Below are 24,978 nucleotides of genomic sequence, written 5' to 3'. Positions count from 1 at the left end.
TTTTTATTAATCATTCTTTTAATTTTTTTTTTTAAGAACTGAGATGCCCTTGCCTCTGACATGCTGGAATTAGGCTGTGCCATCATGCCAGGCATCTTTTTTTCAAATCTGCACAGCTTTAATACTCTAATATTTTCCAACAAAAATGAGGAAAAAGCAGTTCACTAATGACCAATTTAAAAAATCTAATGCTAACACAAAGGTATCAACAGTAAGAATAACAGAGAGCTAACAGAGAAACTAAAAACCTGAAAACAACTTCAATCAGGATGATTGCCCACGGACAAACTGGTGGTAAATATATAAACTCTCACTATACCATACAGGAATGTTCTTCTTAGTCCCTTTTTGGTCATGAACTATTTCACAAAGATTGAATGTGATAATATCTAATTTGAAGTCCCATCACTATCTTCCTAAAGCATTAAGTTAAATTGCTTTTAGAGGAAAAAAAAATTGCCAAGATAAACATAAAAAAAGTTTTAAAACTCGGAAGAAAAAATTCAAATGACAAAAATGTGGAAAAAGCCAAACACTGCATTAGGACAGTTTATTATGTTCACAGGAAATAAATGGAGCCAAGACACCAGAAGAGAATCTACTGAAACTACAGCTTGCTAAGTTGTCTTAACAAAAGATAGAAGCTCAACTTGACAAGATTCGTCTGGATCCCAGGGTAATGCAAGACAAACCCACACCATTTTCCATCTGTGCGCACATACAAGCATGTGTCTGAGCCAGTAAGCAGCGAGGATGGTAAAGCCAGGTGTTCGACAGCAGAGCGTAGTATCATTTTCTTACAATAATTTATTTGTTTCTAGACAAGATCAGTAAAAATATACCAATTCGCCCTCTCACACCAAGATGCCATGGAGGGAAAAGCTGTAAACTCTAAATATTTTCTGCCACTTAAAGGGATTAAAGAGAATGTTCTGCTACAAGAAGCCTGAAGTCCATGTTGGACCCAGTTTCTGATTACCCATTCAGTTCCAGGGATTCCCTACCTACCAATCCACCACTCAGCCCATGCCACTCTTAAACCCTTGCATTAACAATCTAGCAGTGGGGCTGTAGAGATGGCTCAGCAGGTAAGAGTGCTGCTGAAGGTCCTAAGTTCAAATCCCAGCAACCACACGGTGGCTCACAACCACTCGTAATGAGATCTAATACCCTCTTCTGGTCTGTCTGAAGTCAGCTACAGTGTACTTATGTATAATAATAAAATCTTTTTTTTTTCTTTTCTTTTCTTTTTTTTTGAGGCAGGGTTTCTCTGTATAGCCCTGGCTGTCCTGGAACTCACTCTGTAGACCAGGCTGGCCTCGAACTCAGAAATCTGCCTGCCTCTGCCTCCCGAGTGCTGGGATTAAAGGCGTGCGCCACCACACCCGGCTTTTTTTTTTTTAATAAATCTTTAAAAAAAACAAACAATCTAGCAGCTATTCTGTAACTAATTGATGTTGATACTTACCTGTTTTTTTTAAAGATTTATTTATTATATGTAAGTACACTGTAGCTGTCTTCAGACAGGCCAGAAGAGGGCATCAGATCTCATTATGGATGGTTGTGAGCCATCATGTGGTTGCTGGGATTTGAACTTGCGACCTTCAGAAGAGCAGCTGACCTTCAGAAGAGCAGTCTGCGCTCTTAACCGCTGAGCCATCTCTCCAGTCCGATACTTACCTATTTTAATTCAAAGGAAATGCTAAAATGCTTAGAATTAAAACTATGAAGGGAACTAATTAGTGTTATGGAAGATACCTGTGTGGACTCCTTACCCATTCATTTAAAAAAAAAAAGAGGGAAAAAAAAGGCTATAAAAGTTTTGGAAAGGGAAGTGGCACCTGAAGATGTACTGACCAAGGTGTTTTTATACCTGTAAAGATGCCACACTTAGAACACTGCAGTTATTGACAATGGAAACAATTCCCAAGGTTGTTTCCTACTAGCCGTCTTTTGTAGAAACACATTTGTAAATTCTTCCTTTGTAACCAAACCTCAGAGAGTAAGCAAGCTTGCTGAGCAGAATGTGAGACATCTCAGGATATTAGGACAGAAGAGCTAGCTTTGCAATACATCATTTCTGGATTATAGAACTCTTTCCCCATGCTTTGCTTGGTTATCTCTGAAACATTTGAACAATGCTTCTCTGGGACTTTCTATGCTGTACGGTATAGGCACTTTTAGATACATTACAATTATCTTGAGTAGAAGTTGGCATCTTTGTTCCATTAACTGAATCCTTCCATGTGTTTTTAAAGGGCTCCCAATAGTCACCTTTTGTGTTCCTCGGAGATTTTGAGTGATCTGCATTAGTTTGCTGTAGGGAGTTCCTATCTTTGGAATTCTTCCTTTGTCTATTCAGCAGCCTGTCTGGGGGTGAGGGTGTGCGTAGCTGGTACTGATCTGGGGATCCTTTCTGCCGGTTTGGCACCATTTGCTCTTTATCTACCTCTTTCTGAAGTTGTAATGCTAACAATCTGTCCTGCTCTTCTTGCTTATGTCTCTCAAAAAGCATATGTTCCAAATCTATCAGTTTTTGTGTAAAATTCACTTCTGTTTCTTCTTGATCTGAGGAGGATTCGATGAATATTTTCCTTCTTTTTGCAGAAAAACATGGATCCATGACTTCTTCAAATACAGATTCCTGGTTTTCTCTGTCGGAAATCTCTTCTTCAACTAGTAAGTGATACACTCTACTCTCTGTTGGAACTCTGTTGCCCCCAGTTAACTGGGGCACACCTGTCACAGAGTATTCTTCATTTTCTATTTTACTAGAAGAGTTAACTGCAGCTTCATTAGAGTAAAAAACTGTGGCTCTAGGTCCATCATCATTTACAATACATAAATCATCAGGACTGGTTGATACTGTTTCAACTTTTCCCTCAAGGGACTCTTTAGTGTCTCCTACACATAACTGTGGCCCGGGTATCCCTGCAGAAGACTCCGAACCTTGTTCTTGAGTTTCCAGGCAGGTCTGAGGAGAAAGTGTTGGTATATTTTTTTCAATTTCTGTGTCTTGCAACACAGGGCTCTTCGTGTCACTCCTATCAGTTTCCTGTAGAAAACAAAACTCCTGAGTATATATAGAGAAAACGTATAAGCCAGCTACACTCATCTCTTAGATGAATGGTCACTAGACACGATCACATATTACTAATGAGGGATTCTCATCACCACTGTACCCACCTTTTCTTTTTTTTTTTTGTTTTTGTTTTTTGTTTTTTGAGACAGGGTTTCTCTGTATAGCCCTGGCTGTCCTGGAACTCACTTTGTAGACCAGGCTGGCCTCAAACTCAGAAATCCGCCTGCCTCTGCCTCCGGAGTGCTGGGATTAAAGGTGTGCGCCACCATTGCCCAGCCATAATTCTTTCTTAACTTTATTTTTTTTACCTGGTGTGCCAAGTAAGATCAGGACAAGTCATTTCACTGACATGGAAACCTACAGTAGCTTTAATTATGTTTAACATATGGCCAATAGCTGGCATCAGGACATGGCCTCTTTCACCTTACAAGCTTCTGGTCCAGAGTGTGTTGACCTGTACGTGCTATGGACCTTCTCTGACATTATAAAGATTTTATTTTTAATTATGTGTATATATTGGGGAGGAAGGGAGGAATGCATGACCATGAGTGAAAATGTCCAGAGTCCCTGGAGCTGGAGTTACAGCAGTTGATGTAAATGAGCCAGACTTGGGCACTCCAAAAGAGCAGTGAGTGATCTTAAAAAACCAAGAAATCTCTCCAGCCCTTCTTGAGTATTTTAATGATGTGTCTACAAAGACCTATTCTGAGGAGAATTTTTTGTTTTTGTTTTTGTTTTGTTTTGTTTTTCCCACCTTTTTGTTTTTTGAGACAGGGTTTCTCTGTATAGCCCTGACTGTCCTGGAACTAATTTTGTAGACCAGGCTGGCCTAGAACTCAGAAAATTGCCTGCTCTGCCTCCCGAGTGCTGGGATTAAAGTCATGCGCCACCACAGGTGAGATGTCTTTTTTGAGATAGGGTCTGACAGTTTAGCAAACTGATGTGAGACTCTTGGACAAGAGATTCTGCCATCTCTCCAGCCTGTTTGTTTAATTTCTTAACCCACAAAAGGTTTTCATTTGATAAGATATACTAGCAAACTGAATTATTTGTATATTAAGGAAGAGAGAATTATTAAAAAAATTTGTAGCAAATATGTTTCCCTTCCTCTCCCTTCTCCTTCCTTCCCTTGGTGATAGGAATCAAACCTGGAGCTCACTCTATATACAGACTGTATTACTGATTTACACTTCCAAAACCACTGTTTCTTAGGCTCTCTCAAGCCCTGGTTATGCTACCATTCCTAGACAATACCCGTGTTTTCTCTCAGTGACAGAGCCACAACTACTATTACTAGTACTGTCGTTTGTTGTCTACATTCAACATTAAAAGGAACACTAAATGAGAGACTAGCAGAAATACACACTTTCTTTTTTTACTTAGCTCTTAGGCAGGGCTGGAGAGATGAGTCAGTGGCTAAGAAAACTGGCTGTACATCAGAGGACCTAGACTGAATTTCCAGCACCCACATGACAGTTCACAGCTATCTGTAATTCCAGTTCCAAGGGAACTGTTGCCCTCTTCTGGACTCCACAGGCACCACACACATACATACATATATACATACATACATACAGGCAAAATACACAAATTTTTTTTAAAGCCAAACCTTGAAGTGACTTTTTTTAAAAATTTATTTATTATTATATGTAAGTTCACTGTAGCTGACTTCAGATACACCAGAAGAGGGCACCAGATCCTATTACAGATGGTTGTGAGCCACCATGTGGTTGCTGGAAATTGAACTCAGGACCTTCAGAAGAGCAGTCAGTGCTCTTACTCACTGAGCCATCTCTCCAGCCCCTTGAAGTGACTTTTTAAAAATAAAATAAAACAAAACAAAACAACAACAAAAAGCAACTCTAAGTTTGTTCTTTACCAGGACCCCTTGGAGCTGTATACTGGGGATGTTACCAGAAATAATTGACTTTTGAAACAGAGTATTACCATGTAGTCTAGACTGGCATGGAACTTGCTATATAGTTCAATTCATAATCTTCTTTCCTGTGTGAAAGGATTATAGGCCCACACCACATGGGGTTTGAGTGACACCACATTCTTGCTTGGCTGCTGCTTAGCGTCTCAGTTGTAAGGACTCCTCCTTGATATACCTGGCTAACAAGGCCCTCCTAAAATATACTACTTTGCATCTGAAAGTCTCCTAGGTAAACAGGAGCCACATGTAACCTGTTCAGTTGTGTAAATTTTATGTTAGAGATTAGAAATGATGGCCCAGCCAAGCAGTTGTGGTACACACACCTCTGATCCCAGAGCTCAGGAGGCAGAGGCAGTCGGATCTTTGTGAATTTGAGGCCAGCCTGGTCTACAGAGTAAGTTCCAGGATGGCTAAAGGAACACACAGAGAAACCCTGTCCAGAAAAAACAAACAAAACCAAACAAAAAAAAAAAGAAACCATGGCCCATAAGCCAAATCTGGCCTATGTTTGAGCACATATGCCTATGTTTAGGAGACAAAGGCAGACGGTCTTTACAAGGCCAGTTCCAGGACAGCCAGGGCAACACAGAGAAAGCATGTCTCTTTTGAAAGGAAAAAAAAAAATTCAAAATCTCTTTAGAAATAAATCAATACACACTAGCAGCTTGAAAACACACCTAAAAGCTCTAGAACAAAAGGAAGCAAATTCACCCAAGAGGAGTAGACGGCAGGAAATAATCAAACTCCGGGGCGAAATCAACCAAGTGGAAACAAGAAGAACTATTCAAAGAATCAACCAAATGAGGAGCTGGTTCTTTGAGAAAATCAACAAGATAGATAAACCCTTAGCCAGACTCATTAGAGGGCACAGGGACAGCATCCTAATTAACAAAATCAGAAATTAAAAGGGAGACATAACAACAGATCCTGAAGAAATCCAAAACACCATCAGATCCTTCTACAAAAGGCTATACTCAACAAAACTGGAAAACCTGGATGAAATGGACAAATTTCTAGACAGATACGAGGTACCAAAGTTAAATCAGGATCAGATTAATGACCTAAACAGTCCAATATCCCCTAAAGAAATAGAAGCAGTCTTTAATAGTCTTCCAACCAAAAAAAGCCCAGGACCAGATGGGTTTAGTGCAGAGTTCTATCAGACCTTCAAAGAAGATCTAATTCCAGTTCTTCACAAACTATTCCACAAAATAGAAGCAGAAGGTACTCTACCCAATTCATTCTATGAAGCCACAATTACTCTGATACCTAAACCACAGAAAGACCCAACAAAGATAGAAAACTTCAGACCAATTTCCCTTATGAATATCGATGCAAAAATCCTCAATAAAATTCTCGCTAACCAAATCCAAGAACACATCAAAACAATCATCCATCCTGACCAAGTAGGTTTCATCCCAGGGATGCAGGGATGGTTCAATATACGGAAATCCATCAATGTAATCCAGTATATAAACAAACTCAAAGACAAAAACCACATGATCATCTCATTAGATGCGGAGAAAGCATTTGACAAAATCCAACACCCATTCATGATAAAAGTCTTGGAAAGATCAGGAATTCAAGGCCCATACCTAAACATGATAAAAAGCAATCTACAGCAAACCAGTAGCCAACATCAAAGTAAATGTGAGAAGCTGGAAGCAATCCCACTAAAATCAGGGACTAGACAAGGCTGCCCACTTTCTCCTTACCTATTCAACATTGTACTTGAAGTCCTAGCCAGAGCAATTCGACAACAAAAGGAGATCAAGGGGATACAAATTGGAAAGGAAGAAGTCAAAATATCACTTTTTGCAGATGATATGATAGTATATATAAGTGACCCTAAAAATTCCACCAGAGAACTCCTAAACTTGATAAACAGCTTCAGTGAAGTAGCTGGATATAAAATAAACTCAAACAAGTCAATGACCTTTGTCTACACAAAGGATAAACAGGCTTAGAAAGAAATTAGGGAAACAACACCCTTCTCAATAGTCACAAATAATATAAAATACCTTGGCATGACTCTAACTAAGGAAGTGAAAGATCTGTATGATAAGAACTTCAAGTCTCTGAAGAAAGAAGTTAAAGAAGATCTCAGAAGATGGAAAGATCTCCCATGCTCATGGATTGGCAGGATCAGTATAGTAAAAATGGTTATCTTGTCAAAAGCAATCCCCATCAAAATTCCAACTCAATTCTTCAATGAATTAGAAAGGGCAATCTGCAAATTCATCTGGAATAACAAATAACCTAGGATAGCAAAAACTCTTCTCAAGGATAAAAGAACCTCTGGTGGAATCACCATGCCTGACTTAAAGCTGTACTACAGAGCAATTGTGATAAAAACTGCATGGTACTGGTATATCGACAGACAAGTAGACCAATGGAATAGAATTGAAGACCCAGAAATGAACCCACACACCTATGGTCACTGGATCTTTGACAAGGGAGCTAAAACCATCCAGTGGAAAAAAGACAGCATTTTCAACAAATGGTGCTGGCACAACTGGCTGTTATCATGTAGAAGAATGCGAATTGATCCATTCCTATCTCCTTGTACTAAGGTCAAATCTAAGTGGATCAAGGAACTCCACATAAAACCAGAGACAGTGAAACTTATAGAGGAGAAAGTGGGGAAAAGCCTCGAAGATATGGGCACAGGGGAAAAATTCCTGAATAGAAAAGCAATGGCTTGTGCTGTAAGATCGAGAATCGACAAATGGGACCTCATAAAATTGCAAAGCTTCTGTAAGGCAAAAGACACTGTCAATAAGACAAAAAGGCCACCAACAGATTGGGAAAGGATCTTTACCTATCCTAAATCAGATAGGGGACTAATATCCAATATATATAAAGAAATCAAGAAGGTAGACTCCAGAAAATCAAATAACCCCATTAAAAAAAGGGGCTCAGAGCTAAACAATTCTCACCTAAGGAATACCGAATGGCTGAGAAGCACCTGAAAAAATGTTCAGCATCCTTAATCATCAGGGAAATGCAAATCAAAACAACCCTGAGATTCCATCTCACACCAGTCAGAATGGCTAAGATCAAAAACTCAGGTGACAGCAGATGCTGGCGAAAATGTGGAGAAAGAGGAACACTCCTCCATTGTTGGTGGGATTGCAAGCCTGTACAACCACTCTGGAAATCAGTCTGGCCGTTCCTCAGAAAATTGGACATAGTACTACTGGAGGATCCCACAATACCTCTCCTGGGCATATATCCATTAGATGTTCCAACCGGTAAGAAGGACACATGCTCAACTATGTTCATAGCAGCCTTACTTGTAATAGCCAGAAGCTGGAAAGAACCCAGATGTCCCTCAACAGAGGAATGGAAACAGAAAATGTGGTACATTTACATAATGGAGTACTACTCAGCTATTAAAAAGAATGAATTTATGAAATTCCTAGGCAAATGGATGGACCTGGAGGGCATCATCCTGAGTGAGGTAACCCAATCACAAAGGAACTCACATGATATGTACTCACTGATAAGTGGATATTAGCCCAGAAACTTAGAATGCCCAAGATATAAGATAGAATTTGCAAAACACATGAAACTCAAGAAGAACAAAGACCAAAGTGTGGACACTTTGCCCCTTCTTAGAATTGGGAACAAAACACCTATGGAAGGAGTTACAGAGACAAAGTTTGGAGTTGAGATGAAAGGATGGACCATCTAGAGACTGCCATACCCGGGGATCCATCCCATAATCAGCCTCCAAATGCTGACACCATTGCATACACTAGCAAGATTTTGCTGAAAGGACCCTGATATAGCTGTCTCTTGTGAGACTATGCCGAGGCCTAGCAAACACAGAAGTGGATGCTCACAGTCAGCTATTGGATGGATCACAGGAGGAGCTAGAGAAAGTACCCAAGGAGCTAAAGGGATCTGCAACCCTATAGGTGGAACAACAATATGAACTAACCAGTACACCCCAGAGCTCTTGAATCTAGCTGCATATGTATCAAAAGATGGCCTAGTCGGCCATCATTGGAAAGAGAGGCCCATTGGTCTTGCAAACTTTATATGCCCCAGTACAGGGGAACACCTGGGCCAAGAAGTGGGAGTGGGTGGGTAGGGGAGTGGGGGGGGTATGGGAGACTTTTGGGATAGCATTGGAAATGTAAATGAAGAAAATACCTAATAAAAAGAATAATAATAAAAAAAATTTTTTAATAATAAAAGAAATAAATCAATAAAATCTCCAAAGAAAAGAGAAAGTTTTACTTGGACACAAGAGAAGCTCACTTGTTTGTGTATTTACTAAGAAGGCATCCACTGGTAGCCAGGGCGGAGCACCTCTGATAACAAAGACAAAAGTATCTATCAGGGTCCATTAGAGAGAAGTGAGCCAAGACAGCCCAGGTCTTAGTAATGCACAGCAGGAGTCAATGCCCCGCCCCACTCTGAGCATCAACGTACCTTAGACTTGCAGATGTCTTCCTCAAGCTCAGCCTTACATGCCAAGGCGGTCCCAGGCTTCAACTTAGGTGACAAATATCTTTAAACAAACAAACAAACAAAAATTTAAAGTTTACTAAAACTTAGATGTTTTGAAAAAAATCCAATATGGTAAAAGGTTGATGAACCATTTTTGCTTGCTATCTTACTGGAACATCTCCAGGTCTCCGGTCAACTCTAAGATAATATTTGAAACCCTGAGTTTTCCAAGACTGCCTGGCTAGCACACAGGAGGCATGAGCTTTGGGGTTTAGCACTGTATTTTAGTGTAAAAACAGAAAGGGAAGAAAAGGTCATTTTAATATCTTATAATTCTTGAAAAGAGTTTAAAGGTTGATAGGATCAAACAATGGAAGGCCATAAAGTTTCTCAAAATTCACAAAAATATCATTTTAGGCTAGGCAGTGGTGACTCACATCTTTAATCCCAGTACTCAGGAGACAGAGCACTCCCCAGTTCAAGGCCAGCTTGAGTTCCAGGACAGCCAGGGCTACACAGAGAAACGATCTCAAAAATAAACAAACAACAAGTCATTATTCTAAGAGGAGGCTATTTTGTCTTACCAGAAAATTTGGCTATTATTTTTTCTTTTATTTTAAGAAAATGGCTTTATTGTTTCTGTCAGCAGGGACCCAGGTTCTCATGCATGTTAACAGCTATTTGTTATTACTTCAATTCTCTCCCATGGTAAAAAAGGCTTATTGGTGGCAGTTAGTACAAACCAAGAGCTGACATGTTACATATGCTCTTCTTTCAACTCCATGAATCATGGAGGCATCTGACATCCTAACATTTAGATGAGAGGATTTCATTATCCTCCTCTGACAAAGCAATTTCTCCACTCGAACTCTGCATGAAGCAGCTCTTGAGGTCCTCCTGGCAATCTGAAACGTCAAAGGCTCAACAGCATCCCACCTCACTCACTGCTACAGACTGCAAAACATGTATTTCTACAGTCTAGCCTCCACCTCCTTTTAAATGTGTAGCTCAGGCTGGCCTCAAACTCGTGAATCGCCTGCATCTGCCTCCTTCAGCAAATCCTACCAATGTACACTACCACAACTAGCGGCGACTCCTTTTTAGACAACGACTTACCATGTCCAGGCTGGGTTCAACCCCAAGTTCTCCTGTCTTATTATTTAGCCTTTAGAGTAAGTGTGACTGAATGTATGTCATCAATCATACCTAGTTCAAAGCATAAAGCATCCTTTTTAAAAGCAACCACAGTCCTTAGTGACTTTTTTCCTTAAAGATCTTATCAAGGAAATATATAAGAGGCATGAAAAGAAATAGTTAATAGCCAGGCAGTGGTGGTGCACTCAGGAGGTGGAGGCGCAGAGGCGCAGAGGGGCAGAGAGAAAGAGGCAGATCTGATCTCTAAATTTGTGGCTAGCCTGGTCTACAGAGTGAGTTCCCAGACAGTCAGGGATACAGAGAAAAGAGACTGTCTCAAAAAACAAACAAACAAACAAACAAACAAACAAACAAACAAAACCCCACACACCTACAAGTAACAGTATACCAAGGGACAGGATTATACATAGGAATATACATGTATATAAGCATACATATATGCATGTAATAACAATTAATGAAAAAGAGGCCATGAATTTGAAAAAAAGCAAGATGGGACATATGGGACTGTTTGGAAAGAGGTTTTCTTCCTTCTCATTTTTTTTTAAATTGAGAAAGTGTTCTATGAAAGGTCTCCAAGACAGGCTAGCCTGGTCTACAGAGTGAGTTCCAGGACAGCCAAGGCTACCCAAAGAAACCCTGACTTGAAAAAACAAATCCAAACCAAACCAAACAAACAAGAAAAAAACCAAAAAAAAAAATTAGATTTTGTTTTTTCAAGACATGTTTTCTCTGTGTTGCCTGGCTGTCCTGGAACCCAGAGATCCATCTGCCTCTGCCTCCTGAGTGCTGAGTTTACAGGCATATATATGCCTATGCACCACTATGCCCAGCTCCAGCCCACATTCTTTAAAGATTCATTTTATTTTTACTTATGTATGTATGTTTGTATGACTGTATGCTTCATGGTCTGTAGAGGCCAGAAAAGTGCCTGGTATTCCATGAGTGGGCTAGGAGCTACCACATCTGATTTAAGTCTGAGAATTGAATTTGGGTCCTTTGAAAAAGCAACAAATGCTCTTAACCATTAAACCATCTCTCTAGCTCTTAATTTTTTTTTTTGTTTTGTTTTGTTTTTTCCAGACAGGGTTTCCTCGTGTAGCCTTGGCTACACAGAACTAGAACAATTCTAGAACTAGCTCTGTAGTCCAGGTTGGCCTTTGACTCACAGAGGTCCGCCTGCCTCTGCCTCCCAAGTGCTGGGATAAGAGGTGTGACCACCTGGCTCAAGCTTTCAATTAAAATAGTTTTTTGGTAAGATGGTCCAGCAGGTATGCGTGTTGGCTCCATGTCTGATACAGAGCCAGGGTCAGTTCCTGGTGCCTACACTAGGCCCCCGAGACAGCCGTAACTCTAGTACTACGGAATCCAGCGCTGTCTTCTGACATCCAAGGGCACCAGCCACACACTCCATGCATTTACATGCAGGCAAAACACTTAAACACATAAAAAATAAGTAAACAAAGCTCATTAACAAACCTTAAAGATTTGGTAGTCAGTATGAACACAACCCAAAGGCAAACACCCAGTAGACCATCAATGGAGAAGTGACAGCCATGCTCACTTACTTTTGAATATCTCCAAAGGTTTTTTGTTTACTTGTATTTTTCTTCTGGGACTTGTTTGTGACTGGATCTGATTTTCTGGAACTCAAAGGAGAAGCCAAGGTATTTCTCTCATAGTTGCTGTTCTTCAATAACAAGAAAAACATACAAAGACATTTTATTAAGAAGAACTTGATGAAATAAAAAGCTTTGAATTGTATTAACTCAAAATTCTTTTTAATTTAAAATTTTTTTAAAGAGCCGGGCAGTGGTGGCGCATGCCCTTAATCCCAGCACTTGGGAGGCAGAGGCAGGTGGATTTCTGAGTTCGAGGCCAGCCTGATCTACAGAGTGAGTTCCAGGACAGCCAGGGCTACACAGAGAAACCCTGTCTCGAAAAAAAAAAAAAAAAAAAAGAGTTGCCTTGGTGGAGCTGGTGAGATGGCTCAGGAGCTGGAGAGGTGGCTCAGTGATTAAGAGCACTCTTCCAGAGGTCCTGAGTTCAAATCCCAGCAACCACATGGTGGCTCACAACCATCTGTTACAAGATCTGACTTCCTCTTCTGGAGTGTCTCAAAACAGCTACAGTGTACTTACATATAATAAATAAAGATTAAAAAAAAAAAAGAAAGTTGCCTTGGTCATGGTGTCTCTTTACAGCAGTAAAATACCAACTAAGACAAATAACTTATTTGTATTTTATGTGCACTGGTGTTCTGCTTGCTTGTATGTGTGTGAAGGTGTCAGATACCCTGGAACTAGAGTTAGAGACAAGTGTAAGCTGCCATGTGGGTGTTGCGAATTGAACCTTGGGTCCTCTGGAAGAGCAGTCAATACTCTTAACCACTGAGCCATCACTTCAGACCCTAACTCAAAATTCTTACCATTTTTCAAAAATAAAAAATAATGATTTAAAGTCCATGGAAGGCAAGATGGCTTAGTAGTTAAAGGTACTGATCACTTACACACACACATACACACACACACACACACACACTGGTCAAATAGTGAAAATAAGTATACAGGAGAATTAGGTTATATGCAAAGCAATGCCATTTTATGTAAAAGTTGACTATTTTTAAATTTTTGTATGTATGAGAGATCCCAAAATTAATTGAGATATAGAGGTATACCTATATAAACAAAATTAAGCCTATTCAAGTTTGCCTAAATTACATTTGTTACTATAAAATATAGTTATCATATATATATATTATATATATATATATATAAAATGAAACACAATACACACAAATACACTCTCAAATAAATGAATTTACTAATTAATCTCCTAGCCAATAATTTCATGGTTTTTTGGGTTTTTTTTGTTTTTTGTTTTTTTTAAAGATTTCCTTATTTTATATGTATGGGTATTTTACCAACACATATGTCTGTGCACCACATGCATGCCTGACACTAGGGGAGTTCAGAAGAGGGTGTTGGATACTTGGAACCAGAATAAAAGATGGCTGTAAGCTGCCATGTATGTAGGTGCGAAGAATCAACTCTGGGCTCTTTGTGAGTGTAAGCAGCACTCTCTGCCACTGAGCCAGCCTGACAGTCTCACGTAAGCGCAGCTACCTTACTCTACTGTAGAAAATATTATTTAAAGAGCCAAGAAAATATCTGGAGCAAAAGTTATTACACAGAAATAAGTCATAATTGTTCACCCATCTCTAAAATTTTACAATAAACCAACAATTATTCAAAATTTCAATAATCTACTCTGACCTCATTGAAAACTAGACTTAGTAGGTCCAAGTGACTCCAAATTCCCTTTTTCCATATCTCCATCTCTATTCCACTTATCATCCACTTACTACTCTACCTGAGACGACTGGTCTCTTTCCTTCCATTCTTCCCTCCCCCCATCACTTTCCAGTTTGCACATTTGTTTGTAGACAGTTTCGGCTGTGTAGCTCACACTGGCCTTGAAACTGCAGTGATCCTTTTACCTCAGCCTCCTAAAGTGCTAGGATTAACCCATAACTGGTTAATTTAATTTCCTGACGGTGTATCTTTATAAATTTTAACTAGAACCAAGGAAAGACTACAACAAAAAGGGGATAAGATCTCAAAGCTTAAATACATTATAAATAGTAAGAGTCAGCCGGGCATGGTGGTGCTCGCCTTTAATCCCAGCACTTGGGAGGCAGAGGCAGGCGGATTTCTGAGTTTGAAGGCCAGCCTGGTCTACAGAGTGAGTTCCAGGACAGCCAGGGCTACACAGAGAAACCCTGTCTCGAAAAACCAAAAAAAAAAAAAAAGAAACAAGAAACCTAGATATATAGTTCACTGCTATAGCAAGTGCTACAGCTTTGTCTTCTACCTCCCAGGCTCTTTTACGGCACTAAGCCCTAAAATCCTTAGGGTTTAGCATATGTTTTACCACCTTGCCTTTTATTTTTCTTTATAAGCAATAATTTAATAGATCTCAAGGGGTAAACACACTTGCCAGCACTACTTGAGACCTGAGTTTGATCCCCAGAACCCACACAGGAGGAGGAGAGAACCAACTCCTACAATCTGTCCTCTGACTGCCACTAATGTGGTACCATGCACTAAGTAAATGTAAAACAAAACAGGATCAGGCTGAGGGTATCACTTATGTGCCTATCCTGGGATGCAATCCATAACCCTGACCCTGAGGAACATGCACCCAACTACAGTAAATATGCAACAATACACAAAATATTACATATCCCTAACCCTGAGGAACATGCACCCAACTACAGTAAATATGCAACAATACACAAAATATTACATATCCCTAACCCTGATGAACATGCATCCAACTACAGTAAATATGCAACAATACACAAAATATTACATATCCCTAACCCCGATGAACATGTAACCAACTACAGTAAATATGCAACAAAATATACACAGTAAATGTACACAAAAATGTTGCATTCAGGGTTGGAAAGATGGCTCAGTTGCTAAGAGTCAATTCCCAGCAAGCACATAGTGGCTCACAACCATCTGTAATGGGATCTGATGTCCTTTTTCTGGTGTGTCTGAAGACAGCTACAGTGTACTATAAATAAAATAAATCTTTAAAAAAAAAAGTTGCATTCATAAAAAAGTTTGTTGGGCTGAGAGTGTTATACAGGCCTTTAATACTAGCATTCAAGAGGGAGGTTAGAGGCAGGCGACCTCTGTGAGATCTCCACAGGGAGTCCCTAGAATGCACAGGACTAAAGACAGACAGACAATAGACAACAACAAACAAACAAAACACAAGAAAAGTCTGTTGTTATTATTATTACTATTATTTATCTTGGAGTTGGAGAGATGGCTCAGAGGTTTAAATCACCAACTGCTCTTGAGAGGACCCAAGTCACTTCCTAGCAACCACGTCAGGTGGCTCACAACTGCCTATAATTCAGGTAGATCTGATGCCCTTCTGGCCCTGGGGACACCCAAACACATGTGGTATATACTCACAAATTAAAAAAAAAAAATGTGCTGGGCATGGTGGCCTTTAATCCCAGCACTCGGGAGGCAGAGACAGGTGGATTTCTGAGTTCGAGGCCAGCCTGGTCTACAAAGTGAGTTCCAGGACAGCCAGGGCTATACAGAGAAACCCTGTCTGGGGAAAAAAAAAAAAAAAGTTTTTCCTTTAGTAGGACAAATATATCCTAACAAACTTCTAATTGTTGTAGTGCCTTCTTCAGGTGCCAAAGATGGGAGCATGTCTGTGTAAACTTACGATACTGGTGCTCAGGCTCCTAGCCAGTTCTTCATCGCCTCTCAGCTGTTCTTCCATCTCACTTCTTCTTTTTTCTCTCTGTCTTTTCTCCTCCTCCTCCTCCTCAGCCAACAATCTCTGGATGTACTCCTCACTGGCTTTGTTTTCCTCTTCCTTGCTGGCTTGTCGCTCAGCCTCCACCTTAAAAATAATGAAGGACACCCTTTTTTGAGTCTCTGAAATACTCATATTTCACAATAATTTTAACAGAAAATTAAGTAAAAACTAGTGAGAATGTATCTCCAATGAATTCAGGTCTCCACAGGCAAACTCCTCTACAGCCAGTTCAAAGTCCTACCCTCAGGAAGCCATGCCAGTCAGGCCAACAGAGCTTCCGTCAAAGACTCAAACCTCTTGCCCTCAGTCCTTACCAGTTTCCACCATAGCAGCACAGGCACAGGCACAGGAGTGTTTTCCTGAGTTCATGGGAAGCCACTCCCGCCTAAGCCCAACCCTAGGTGCTGCTGCTGCTCTCTGAAGCAGAGCAGACAGACTTAGTAAGGAGAAGAGGAAGATTTCCAAGGTGGAGCAGGGCACGAATACCCTAGGCCCAGCTGCTGCTACTTTTGTTCTTTTTAAAAGCAGAGTCTCTTCTCTATGTAGTCCTGGGTATCCTGGAACTGAAAGAGATCCACCTAGTTCCACCTCCAGTGTGCTGGGAATAAAGACATGCACCACCATGCCTGGCATGTTTGTTTGTTTATTTTTAAATATTACTTGTGTGAGTGTTTATTTGTGAAAACAGGAGGATCATTGAGGCTTACTGGCTTCCAGACTAGCTGAGGAAAAACTAGCAGCAGCAGCAGGAATAACAACCTGTCCAGGTTCAGGAGACATTTTGTCTAAAAGGAATAGATGGAGAACTATACAGGACAGGACTTCTCTGTGCACATACACTATCTTTATAAGCAACTAAGAGAAACTTTAGGTGGCTCCATGTGGGAAAGTGAATGCTATCCAAGCAAAAGGAACTGAGAACCGAGTTTGGATCCCCAGCACACACACAGAAGGTGGGTGTTCACGGATTAGCCCGTCCAGTTGAATTGATGAGGTGAAGTTCCACGAGACTGAAGTTCAAAGAACAAGGTGGAGAAGGATCAGGGAAGAGACCAGATATCAATGTCTAGACTCTCATTCATGGGCACAAATGCACACACACAATAAGAAAGCAAGAAGCAAACATTTGACTTTAGCTGGGTGTGGTAATACACCTGTAATCTCCGCTGTGTCTAACCATTAGACAAGGCTAACCTGGGTCAGGTCTGAAGACCCTATCTCCAACTCCTCCCCCTTTCCCTAATCAAACAAGTCCTCTTTTTGCAAGTCATACTGGGTGAGTAAAACGTTTCTATTCTATTAACCTTTGGGAAGCAACTGCTGCAGCTAGTTCAACAGGGATACTTACTACAACAGACTCCCAGTTGGTTGTATAGTTACAGTAAGGCCCATTTCTTTTCCTCTAGAATTTACTCAAGCACTCTGTTTCATTCTGTGGCAGCTTGGCCTAAGTGCACTGTGTTTCATTCACTCGTGTGTTAGACGATGCCTCCATGAGTAACATACAACTGTGGTTCCTGGACGACAACAGCTCTTTTATTTGCTAGACCACTTTACCCTCTGAAGTTCCTATCCTACTCCTGCTGGCAAAAAATAAATAAATAAAGATGGCTTTTGTGACGTCACATACAACTGCTTGTGCTCCTCTGGAGTATGCCGACACTGAGCTGTACACAGCCCAATTTCAAACTTTACTGCATCTTTACAACACAGAGTTCCAGTTAGAAAAGCAGCCCCTACTGATTCTTTTTTGAAATAAATTCAGGAAACTGGCCTTTGAGAAAAAGCAGCACTAGGCTTGCTCTGACAGCAGCATGCTGTCCCAGCAGTACTCATCTGAACTGGTGTAGTTTATTTCTAGCACCTTGCCTGCTGAGTCTTTTTGTTTCTCAATTAGTCATAAGGTCCCTAACTTCACACTTCTAAAGGAACTTCCAAGACACAGGAATCAATTATTTCTCGGTGGAGGAAGTCAATGGCCGCTCCTCAGCACTCCCCCCTTACACTGGACCATGACATCCGTCAGCCTTGGACAAGCTCCTCTTTCTACCCTGCTTTCCTGCTGCCTTCTCAGACCAAAATTACTAATTCACATGGAGCTAGTCACCTATAATACCAGCACTGAGGAGGCTCTGGCAAGAGGATCACCAGGCTGAGGGCAATCTAGCTAGGTTACACCGTTGGTTCTAGGACAGCCTGGGATATAGAGCAAGAAGAGCCCATCTCAAAAACAGCTGACTATCCTCCCAGTACCACAGTGCCTAGTGATGCTCTCAACTGCTTCACTGTAAGCTAAACCTTTTCTCACTCTGCACTTCAGTCTCCCTGGATACTTTCCTCACCACACCCACAGTCTACCACTTCTTAATCATCCTTTTTAAGGTAAAAACCCTTAAAAATCAAAGGGAAATCAAAGTAGTACTTATACTTGAATGCTTAGGATCACTAACTGTATATTGTAAGTACTAAAGCAGCTGCTGCTACACAGCAAGTCCCTCTCTGAAAATAAAAAAGCACCCACTACTAGTTATATATAAGTAATAAAAACTAGCTTATTGTTGTTGTGGTTGAATATTTAAAAAGGAACCTTGGGCCAAAAAGATGGCTCATTAGTTTAGTTCAGAGCCCCAGTTTCTTACTCTTCCAGAGGACCCACATGGTGGCTCAGTGTAACTACAGTTCCTGGGAATCCTATGCCCTCTTCTGACCTCTAAGAACAAGAACACATGGGATGCACAAACATACATACTGGCAAAACCCATACACAAAAAATAAAAATAAAAAGTAAATAAAAATGGAACCTCTAGGTAATTTAGTTGGCTTATGCTTTTAATCCCAGCACTTGAGAAGCAGAGGCAAGATCTCTGTGAAATCATGCCTTAACACAACCAAATACTTTTAATAGGGAGGAGAGGGTATTGCAGTTATAAAGTCTATTAAAATTACTAACCTTTCAGTACATGGTAGTTATATGTAAATTTAGGATTTATGAGATTGAAAGCACAGCAAAGGCATTCTCAACAAAACAAAAGAACAAAAAACTGAAAAAAACTATTTCCTACTCACCCTGCTTATCTCCTCTTCATATTCTCGCCTCAACTCCCCAGGTTCACTGAGCCGACGAACTGGCTGGCACTCATCAACTGTTTTCAAGGAAACAAACAGCGTTAGGGCAACACAGAACTTTAAGTCTAACTTTGGCCTCTTAGTAAAACTTAGTACACAAACATATACACACAGACACACACACACAATTTTTATTAAAATAACTGTAAAAGGCAGAACTAGGAATGAAGATCAATAGCAGAGTTCATATTTAGCATGCACCAGGCCCTGGGCCATAAAAACCCACCAATAGAGTACTTAAAAAACAAATAAACAGCCAGTCAGTGGTGGCTCATGACTTTAATCCCAGCACTCGGGAGGCAGAGGCAGGCAGATTTCTGAGTTCAAGGCCAGCCTGGTCTACAAAGTGAGTTCCAGGACAGCCAGGGCTATACAGAGAAACCCTGTCTTGAAAATACAAAAACAAAAAATATACTAAGAGATTAATGAAGGAGTGAATAAATTGATTTTTAAACATTGAGACAAAGTCTAGCCTCTAATTTGTGATCCTCCTGCCTCAGATTCCTCTGTTGTAATTAGAAGTATTGAGCCACAAACCACCATTCCCAGCTAGGTCTTTGAATTTTCCATTTATCTAACGTTTTGTAGTTTTTCAGTGCTTGAGAATATGATTTTATCTGGAGACAGGATCATCTGGAGGTAATCAATTTAACTATGGTCACTGGGGTGAATCTTCTGCATTTACATTTCAAATGCTATCTCAAAAGTCCCCCATACCCTCCCCTCCCCGGGGTGAATCTTTTAATTATGACTAGTAATCTTGTAAATATGGAACAAATTTGGACACAAAGACAAACATGCACAAATGGGAGATGGTATTAAGACATTCAGAGAAGGGGATGGGATTTTAAAAGCACTGGCTGCTCTTGCAAAGGACCTGAGTTTGATTCCCAGCACCTGCATGGTGGGTGTTCACAACCATCTCTAACTCTAGCTCCAAGAGATCCAACATCCTCTTTGGCCTTGGCAGGCACCAGGCATGTACACAGCGCACAACCATACATCAGGCATAACACTAACACACAGAAGAGACCAAAAAGCTAGAAAGTGGTGTGGAATGTCAAAGGCCTTGGTTTCAGTTTGACTTCTGACCTCCAAAACTATTAGGAAATTTTTTTTTTTTTTTTGTCATATAGTTTGTGGTACTCTGTCATTCTGGCTTTAGGAAACTGATACTCCTCCTGAGTGCAATGATTAAAAGTGTGCACCACCACCAGGGCTGGCTCTACATTTTTTTTTTTAAAGATTTCTTTATTATTATATCTAAGTACATTGTAGCTGTCTTCAGACACCTAGAAGAGGGCATCAGATCTCATTATGGATGGTTGTGAGCCACCATGTGGTTGCTGGGATTTGAACTCAGGACCTTCGGAAGAGCAGTCAGTGCTCTTAACCGATGAGCCATCTCTCCAGCCCCTGGCTCTACATTTTTAAAAGCTAATATGTGTATATGTATGATTGAATCCAAAGCACTCTGCCACTGACCTATATCCCATGCCTACAATTTAGACATTTATTGAAGATTTTAAAGTCCAATAGTACCAAGAAAAATAGTTTAAAGAGTCATGAGGTGGAGCCAGGCATGTGAGACCCTGACTTAAAGCGTTTCTCCCTGAAAGGTAAAGCCCCTAAAACATTCCCCCAAGCTTGTTTTCCCTGATCTCTAAAAATACAGTCAGAAAGAAGCTCTTTGTTCTCTATAGCCAGCAAAAAGCCTTTTTGTTTCTGAGCCTTACAGCCAGAGATGCTATAATTGTAATTTTACCAAGGACACCTGGCAGAGAAGAACTCTCCTCCCAATTCCTCAGCTAGCTGTTAAAAGCCCCCTACTGTTACCGCTCAGGGTTGAACTCCCCTGCCTTGCTCAGCGTGTGGAGTTCGTCCTCAGCTAGCTGAAAATAAAACCTCTTGCAGTTTGCATCAGGTGTGATTTTCTCTCGAGTCTTTGGGGTGCCGGCCAGCTCATCCGGGGACTTGAGCAGAGGCCCAGCTTGGGGGGGGGTCTTATATGCGGGGGCTCGTCTGGGATTTGTGGCCTACCCCAGGTCTTACAGTAACACAGGCCTCTTGTCCTAGCTTGAAGGAAGAAACAGGTAGACTGTTATGATTTCAGGCTAGGCTGGTCTGCACCTCTTTATTTCCATGATCTGGAACCTGTCAATTGTGTTCCTGTGTTTTGCTATGGCAAAATGCATCACATAAATAACTTGAGAGAGAAAAGATTTAGTTTGGCTCGTTCAGAGGTTTGCATTTATGGTTTTATGCCTGTGCAAGGCAGAAACATGATTGTGAAAAAGCTTGGTAGAGGAGAGGTGCCCACTTCAACTGCAGTCAAAAAGCAAACCTGTCACAGGCATTTCCAGTATACTTCCTCCAGACAGGCCTCACCTAACAGCCCAGCTGGGATAAACTTATCAGTGGACTGATCCAATGATGTCGTTAATGCTCTCCATATGGAATCACCTGAGTAATGACAGCTAGAACAAAGCCTTCATCCCACATTACAACTTTAACAATTCCATTTAATGAAAGAGCAATATATTCTGTTGCAGATATGTACATTTAGTTTATCCATCCATTGATGTCACTTGGACACTTCTACCTTTTTGTCCTACTATTTTTATACATTTTACAAGTTTGTACTAATATGTTCTCATATTTCAAAGGCGATTAAGAGGAAGGGCCTTCCTTTTCATATTTGAGCCACCTGAAAACAGAACTATATATTCAAAAAAAATCTTTCAATTGGGTTACAAAAAATTAAATTTTCGCCTTTAACTCAAGCACTTGGGAGGCAGAGGCAGAAGGATTTCTGAGTTCGAGGCCAGCCTGGTCTCTACAGAGTGAGCTACACAGAGAAACCCTGTCTCAAAAAAAAAAAAGAATGCTTACTGTTCTTCCAGAGTACCTGGGTTTGGTTGGTTCCAAGTACTCACATGACAACCTATAACTTTGTCACTCAGTTCTAGTTCTCCTGCCTCTTCTGCACCACATGCACATGAGGCACTTACATTCACACACTCTAAATACATATTTTAAAAAATAAGAAATCTCAAGTTTTCCCTTCCGAAGTATCTGCAATTATTTAATTCTGCTACCTCCACAGATAAAGAATTGTTCTTAAGAACAGTAATAGTGATATTCTAAGACAGGGGCTATTTAGCCATGATTCATTGACAGGACAAATCTGCCCCCCCACTTTTTGTTTTTCATAAAGTTTTATGGAAACACAGGCACTATCTTCATTTACAAAGGGTAATGTAAATTAATGTATTGACTACGGTGGCTTTTGTTCTACAGTGGCAGAGCTCACCAAGTGTCTTCAGTAGACTATATAGTCCACAAAAATACTTACCATTCTGCCCTTATAAAGGGCAACCCTCACTAATACTACTACATTATAAAGGACAGGTGTGTAATAGCACACCTGCAACTCCAGTATTTGTGAGGCTAAGGCTATCCCATGCTACACAGTAATAAAACTGTGTCTCAAAACATGTCTAAAAAAATGTTAAAAAAAAAAAAAAAACCCTAATTCACAGCAGATGAACACAACTTGACCATTACTACACGTGATGTAACTCTGTCCTTGACTTTAACTGATGTGTGGGCAGGGCTTATAAAACCACAAATCCTCACGATTCAGACTATTTAGCCTTCTTTTTCTTTTTCTTTAAATTAGAAAATGATGGTTCGAGCCCTGCGATGGTGGCTCATACCTTTAATCCCAGAACTCAGGAAGCAGAGGTAGGTGGATCTCTGGGTTCGAGGCCAGCCTGATCTACATTGTGAGTTCCAGGACAGCCAGGGCAACACAGAGGAACCCTTTCTCGAAAAGCAAAAACAAAAATGGTTCCCTTTCAAAGGGATTTTGGGCCGTTTTACCCAATAAACATGCTTAATTTTACTTACTGATTTCCTTTGATTCTTGTCCAGAGATTCTAAGCTTGCATTCCTTTGCATAGTGTTTTTGAATAATCTCCCACAGGTCTGTATTGACCAGAGAATTTCTTCGGGTATGGTACCGAGTCCACGAAGAGACCCGGCGACGACAGAAGGGACAGCATAGATTGGCCTTTTCAACAGTGGACTGGAAGCATGGGTTACAGAGCGTGTGGTTGCAAGGTAGGGTTACAGGCTCTAGGAGGATTTCCATACAGATCCCGCACTGACATTCGGCTAAGGAAGGGATGGAGGTTTTAGGTGCAGCCATCTTCATATGCTAATGAGACCTACCCAACGTTAAAATCAGAAAGGGACTAAAGTCGTCTTTCGCCTAATCACGCCCAGAACGGAGAAAAGCAGCGAGCCGTTTGGTGTTTACTCTCACACACAGCAGCGGACTGAGATCCAGAAGGCCTGAGTTCCCACGGGCCCGAGACAAGCAGGAGCTGTGATGTCAGGTCAACAGTTATGCCCTGAGTCCAGCAAGGGAATGAAAGAACGTTCCTCCGGGAGTCGGCGGCCTCGGGGCGGAGAGTGGTTCTGTCTCCCCGCGCCACACAAGCGCTCATCCAGCTCCCCTTCTTACGCGGTGAGGACCCGCCTCTACGCGCGAGGCGGCCGGGCTTGCCAGAGCCGGAAGCCCGGGCACCGCCGCTCCCAGAGCACCCGGTACCGCCCGGAATCCGGGCTCGGGCCGCCGCGGGACTTCCGTCTCGCCGTTGCGGTGGAGGCAGCCCTCCAGTGCCCACGCTCCAGCTTCTGGAACACCTCGCGGTACCCCCCGGGTCCCGAGACCCAGCCGCTCGCACCCGCTGTCCTGCCAATCGGTCTACTGGCCGCGGCCGGAGCAGGTACCCGGGCTCCACGGACGTCACAATTCCCCGCCAAAACGGCACGTCTTCCCCCAAGGAACCGCTCAGTCGGGCGGGACTTCCGGGAGCTGCGTCTGCGTTCCCGCCTAGCCTGCTAGTAGCAACTCCTCCCGCTTTTGGTCGCTCGGCTACTGTAGGCTGCAGAATCTTGCTTACTCAAGTAACTCTCTAAACCAAGATCCGAACAGGAATTTTTGTAATTATTCTTTCAGTATTCTTTAGGCTACCCTTCTCCTAACAAAGCTTTCTAAAGTTCTTAGTGCTAAAAGAAGAAATTACAACAAATTTACCTTAAAGATTTTTCTTAGCATTTATTTGCAACACTAGCATTTTATAGAATGAGCAGCAGATATTGGCCTTATAGACAAGTGACGCTCAAGGAGAGCAGCAACAAAGAGTTACACCTGTGGTTTCAAAGAATCCTTGTAAAGGTTAAATAAGGTGGGGGTGATATCCTTATGGTACTGGCTAAAACAGCAATGTAGAGATTTGGCTGTTATTGCTTTCCCTCTTGTTTTGGGGGTGCTTGGCTTGGGCCCTCTACCCCAGACTTTAGCATGAGTAAATGCCTATTGGGTTTGGTATGTGGAGTCTGAAGAACTCAACAAGAGACCCATTTCTATAATCAATCCCAGCATTTGGGAAGTAGTCACAAAAGGATTATTATAAACTAGCCTTGGCTACATAACTGGTTCCAGGTCAACCTGGGCTATATGAGACCCTTCCTCAATTGGTCAGCTGGTTCCCAAAACATTGCAGGCAGAGGCAGGAGGGTCTCTGTGAGGTAGAGATCAGCCTGGTCTATACAGTGAGTTTAGTAAGAGACTCTGTTTCAAAAAGGAAGGAAGGAAGGAAGGAAGGACCTCTGAACTAGGCATGGACACGTGTGTCTTGTAATTGAGGCATTTAGGTAGCAAAGGCAGAGGCAGAAACAGGAGGACCTGGAGTTGGAGTCTGTGATGGTTTGCATATCCTTGGCCCAGGGAATGGGACTATTAGAAGGTGTGGCCCAGTTGGAGTAGGTGAGTCACTATGGGTGTGGGCTT

At 41.4% G+C, this 24,978-nt stretch overlaps 1 protein-coding gene across 1 annotated transcript; it reads right to left on the bottom strand.

Annotated features, from left to right (window-relative positions):
- Positions 1-23,982, bottom strand: Rnf168 (ring finger protein 168). The gene is made up of 6 exons (NM_027355.2): positions 23,028-23,982; positions 19,056-19,132; positions 15,894-16,073; positions 12,203-12,324; positions 9,462-9,540; positions 1-3,055 (listed from the first exon to the last, which is right to left on the bottom strand). Exons 1-6 carry the CDS (start codon positions 23,332-23,334, stop codon positions 2,117-2,119), a joined length of 1,704 nt encoding a protein of 567 aa, NP_081631.2. The 5' UTR covers positions 23,335-23,982; the 3' UTR covers positions 1-2,116.
- Positions 23,983-24,978: the final 996 nt, after the last annotated feature.

Source organism: Mus musculus, chromosome 16 (assembly GCF_000001635.26).
Source record: "Mus musculus strain C57BL/6J chromosome 16, GRCm38.p6 C57BL/6J".
Taxonomy (NCBI): domain Eukaryota; kingdom Metazoa; phylum Chordata; class Mammalia; order Rodentia; family Muridae; genus Mus; species Mus musculus.
This window is presented reverse-complemented; position numbering and strand designations above follow the sequence as displayed.

Coding starts and splice junctions, on each gene's coding strand:
- Rnf168 (NM_027355.2), bottom strand. CDS start 23,334: ATGAAGATGGCTGCACCTAAAACCTCCATCCCTTCCTTAGCCGAATGT. Junction 16,074..19,055: donor ATGAAGAGGAGATAAGCAGG/GTGAGTAGGAAA, acceptor ATTATTTTTAAG/GTGGAGGCTGAGCGACAAGC. Junction 12,325..15,893: donor GGAGCCTGAGCACCAGTATC/GTAAGTTTACAC, acceptor TTGTTATTGAAG/AACAGCAACTATGAGAGAAA.